General features: G+C 45.9%; 1 protein-coding gene across 1 annotated transcript in view; it reads right to left on the reverse strand.

The window, feature by feature from the left end:
• LOC106532507 (kynureninase) overlaps positions 1–2,886 on the reverse strand; it is a 33,691-nt gene extending 30,805 nt beyond the window's left edge. The window contains exons 1-4 of the mRNA XM_014028572.1: positions 2,671–2,886; positions 1,866–2,589; positions 499–560; positions 347–418 (exon numbers count right to left, since the gene is read on the reverse strand). Coding sequence (XP_013884026.1) covers positions 347–418; positions 499–560; positions 1,866–2,589; positions 2,671–2,886 — 1,074 coding nt within the window. The remainder of the gene's footprint in view (positions 1–346; positions 419–498; positions 561–1,865; positions 2,590–2,670) is intronic.
• Positions 2,887–4,346: the final 1,460 nt, after the last annotated feature.

Genomic DNA, 4,346 nt, shown 5'->3' on the forward strand with positions numbered 1-4,346 from the left:
ACTAAATACGTACTAAATACGTACTAAATAAGTGGAACAGAGTTTTTGTCCATTCGAAGGCCCATCAGAGGACTGAGAGACCAAGATAGTTCCTTGATAATTTGACTCGAGGTGACCCCTACAAACACCATACCAACAGTGAAGTTTGGAGGCGGGAACATCATGGTGTGGGGCTGTTTTTCAGCATATGGTACTGGCAAACTTCAAATAATTGAAGGAAGGATGAGTGGAAAAATGTACAGAGACATCAATATATAAAGTATGACATCTAAAGTTATGCCAAATTAAATTAAAGAGATAATTTTGTAGAGAACACATCTCAGAAGACAGGAAAATGTGTACTCACATGATCTGAAGGGAAGGCCTTGTCCTCCATAAGGATTTTGTGCCGCATTGTATTCGGTTTGTAGAAAGAAAGCTGCAGAATGACACTATGAAGTAAGTGAACCTCTTGGAATAGGTTGACTTATACAATAAATCCTGTTTATTTTTAGTTACCAATAGAAGATGTAGATTTACTGTTAGACCGTTCATCAGCGCTACTTCCTCAGTTTTTGCTCCTGCGATGAACCACAAAACCAAATTGCATCACATTCTTGTTTCTCTCCTTTTCAAAACTAAAATATTTCCCACAAATTCTTGATATTTCTGGTAATTAAAAGCATCATAATGCATCAGACACAATTGCATTGTCACTTGAATTTGATCAGTACAACAAAACTGTGTCTCTGAAGTGTAGATTGTGTTCCAAAGTGTAGACTTCCTGTTAAGTTAGTGTAAACAATATACAGTGAGTATTTTCTGTCTGGTTGAGAATTTCTGTCTGCATGTGGGCTTCAGGCTCAATCAAAACAGTCCAGGAAAAAAAAAACAGAAGTTAGCCAAAAATTAATATGGTGATCTAAAACTTACAGTGGTAGTATCTGTAAATGTCTGTAAAACATTTATATCCACATTTGTGAGTAGGAATGCTTTATTACTGTAAAATACAATACTTTTTTGGGTTTATTCATTTTATTTTAAATCATTAAAGGACAGTCTGATTATATACCAGTAACACTGAACAATAATCTAAACTTGAATACATAGTCCATGGGCTAGGGTGGGTCACCGTGCCTCGCCTCTTATCACACACACACAAACACACACACACGATTGTTCTTGAACCCCGTGGGGACCTTCCATTGACTGACTTCCATTCATTTTTTTTTTACTTTATAGCCTAACCCTGACCATATACCTTCTAGGGGCAATATCATGTAAAATCAACTTTTTTGAGTTTTATTTCATGTTATAATGTTATACTCTCATAAAAAACATGCCCAAAGTCTTGCTCTGACTTATTTTTAGGAAGCCATAATGAGGAGCAAAACGACAGGTAGGGACCAGAAACATATTTTGGTACCAGAAACACCCTTGGGATGTGTCTTTAAGCCGAACTTCCTCATGGCAGAGCCCCCCCCCCCCCCCACACACACACACACACCCCGCCCATGACTCCTGCATGCTCTCGGGTGAAAGTGAAACTTAAACTGTCTGCTGAGCTCTCAACAATGAGGCTGGTTTATACTTCTTGTCGGACGTCTTTTAACCCCCGGTGAGTGGAAAAACAGTTGCGCAACCTCCGTCTGCACTCCCGCTGTGATATCCCGGTGATGGCTGTCCTATACATTACACCCAGTCAGCACTCCGAGACACGGAGGATGTGGCGAGGAGCCTGTGATTGGTTCAAAGTTTGTGGGCCTTTTTGTGCTGTGTGACACCGCTACCCGCCACTCGTTTCCAGAGGCCGGTTTTTGTTTCTAAACATGGATAGTTTCGAAGAGAAACTCACCGAGGCGGTCCGAGGTACAACCATCTGTGACTGCATCGCTGCGTGCTGAAGGTGAGGGGAGATCCAGACCTGGATGTGCTTGGGGCCTTGGGCCTCGAGTCGCGTCTGGGGATGATGCAGCGAAATGCCTCAGCCTGTTTCTTCCTCTGTTCAAATTTGGTTTGGATGACGTCAAGCACTTGACCAAACAGTCCTGTAGGCGTTATCGGTTCATCCAAGTAAGCCACTCTGTCCTTGTCGGGAACGTCAGAGAACGTTAGCCACAGGTGCCTCTGCGCCACCACAGTGGAAACCATTCCTTTCCCCAGAGCCAGCGCTGCACAGCGGGACACACGCAGAATGTGGTCTGACACCAGTCTGATCTCGTTCAGCAGGGGTAAAAGAGGGTTTTCCTGCAACATCTGAGCTGCCAGTTCAGCCAAGTCCATGGCCTGGAAAGTCTGAAGCATAGTGAAGGAGCTCAGCGCAAGGGCAGTGTTACCTTGGGCTTTGTAGATCTTCTCCAGCTGTGCCGAAGAGAATCTGCAGACCTTGGAAGGGAACAGGGTGGGCCCGCTCACAACCTGGTTGTGAGACTGAGCCAAATAAGTGGCTAAAGGTGGCTCCATCAGAGGGATGCTCACCAGGCCTGCTTGATCTGCCCCTTCCACATCCAAGTACTGACCCTGTCCAGGCACGAAGGGGCGGATGGACAGCGGTTTGCTCCAGGAAGATGTCAGCTCCGACACAAAGTCCGGGAACATGGGCAGACGGTGCTTCACATCAGCAGACGGTGCTTCACATCAGCCGGTTCAGACGGGAGATAAAACCCTGCGAACCTCGACGGGCCACTGTACCTCCAGTTTAGCAGCAGCTCGGTGGCTCAGGGACCAGAAGGACGAATCCTGGTCCACCTTCGCAGCAGCGGGGGTGGAGTGAGCTGGGTACGGCTCCTCGTCGTCCTCGGACAGACTGAGAACCTCCTGCTCCATTTCCAAAACATCATCCTCCTCCTGGTTTAGATACAGTAGAAACTGGGTCTCGTCGCCCTCTGTCGGGTGAGGCCGCCTCATACTCCATCTGGTCCGCCCAGCCTAGCAGCGGGGGCTTTGACCGCCGAATCCTCATCTTCGTTGGACTGAGCCGTCTGGCTGGATTCAGAGAGCAGCGGGTCTTGTCGGAAAACAGCAGTTTCCCCCAGCATTTTCTCCAAGAATTTCACTCTCCTCTCCAGTGTCGGACGCAAAAGTCCGGCACAGGCCCGGCAGGACTTGGGCTCTAGAAGCACCCGTCGAGCGAGAATGATTCCCAGGCAGGCCTCATGCTGGTCCATCTCATGAAGCTTAAAGACGCACCCCTGAGGACAGAGGCGAACAGAAGACTTCGGTTTCTTCGAAGGTGGTTTTGTGCTCATAACAAATCACAAAACAGATTTTCAGCAGAAAATAAAGGTCACTTAAGTAGTGTATGTGGCAGACACATGAACCAGCAGGTAACGCGGTTAGCACCAGTAAAGCTAGCCTAAGAACCTTTCGGAAGCTAAGCTAACTAGCAGCAGCTATGTGAGCTCAGGTTTAGAGGTGACTATCGCGAGGTGAAGGGCGATAGAACTGAGTAATGATGCTGGTGACTCCGAACTTATAGGGTGAACGTTCAACGTCACCACGTCACCGGTCTAAAGACGTGATTAGAGGTGGCTTCAGCCAGGCACGCGAGGGCACGTTTGTCCTATATACAACTGTGTGTTGTACTGAGTGAAATGACTGAAAAGGAACTGATTCATGCATTTATCATGTCTAGGCTGGACTACTGTAATTCTTCATTATCTGGACATCCAAAAAAACTCTTTAAGAAGTCTTCAGTTAATCCAAAATGCTGCTGCTAGCCTAATGAGAATTGGAAGGAGTGGTCATGTTGTGCACTCGCTCCGGTGAGTTGGAAGAGGTAGGTGGTTACTTTTTAAACTAAAAATGAAGGAATGAGATGCAACCGTCTTTTCTCTCCCACTTTATTCCAAAAAGAACAGCAACACCTCTTTTGCACACGCGCAAATCAGTTCTGTCAAATGCAGTCGATCAAAGAATCATCAAACTCTTAATGAACTGTAAACATTGTACTGTATTTATAATTTTTGTACTAGATTAGCAATACCTTTTTAATGGAATGATCATAACAAAATACATTTTACAGTGTATGAATTAAACTGTCAACCTTTTTAACTTTTTATAACAAGTATTTTTTTAACCTGTCACCAGTGTTGCCAACTTAGCGAGTTAGTCACTAAATCTAGTGACTTTTTAGCCCCGGTGTTTTAAGAGACTTTTAGGAGCTTTGGCGACAGCATTTTCCAAGCACTTTTTTCCTTTCCTCTTCTGTTCCTCCGCAAGCAACGAGCGTGGAGGTGAGCCCCTCCCCCTTCTTAAAGCCGACCGACTCACTGAAGCCTCTTTTGCAGCACCCCAAACCCCTATCTCCAGCCTTGGCTGAAGTCAACTGAGAGGAGAGACCGCTGCAAATGAATCACGCATGCGCA

This window comes from Austrofundulus limnaeus, unplaced genomic scaffold, assembly GCF_001266775.1.
Source record: "Austrofundulus limnaeus strain Quisiro unplaced genomic scaffold, Austrofundulus_limnaeus-1.0 Scaffold782, whole genome shotgun sequence".
NCBI lineage: Eukaryota > Metazoa > Chordata > Actinopteri > Cyprinodontiformes > Rivulidae > Austrofundulus > Austrofundulus limnaeus.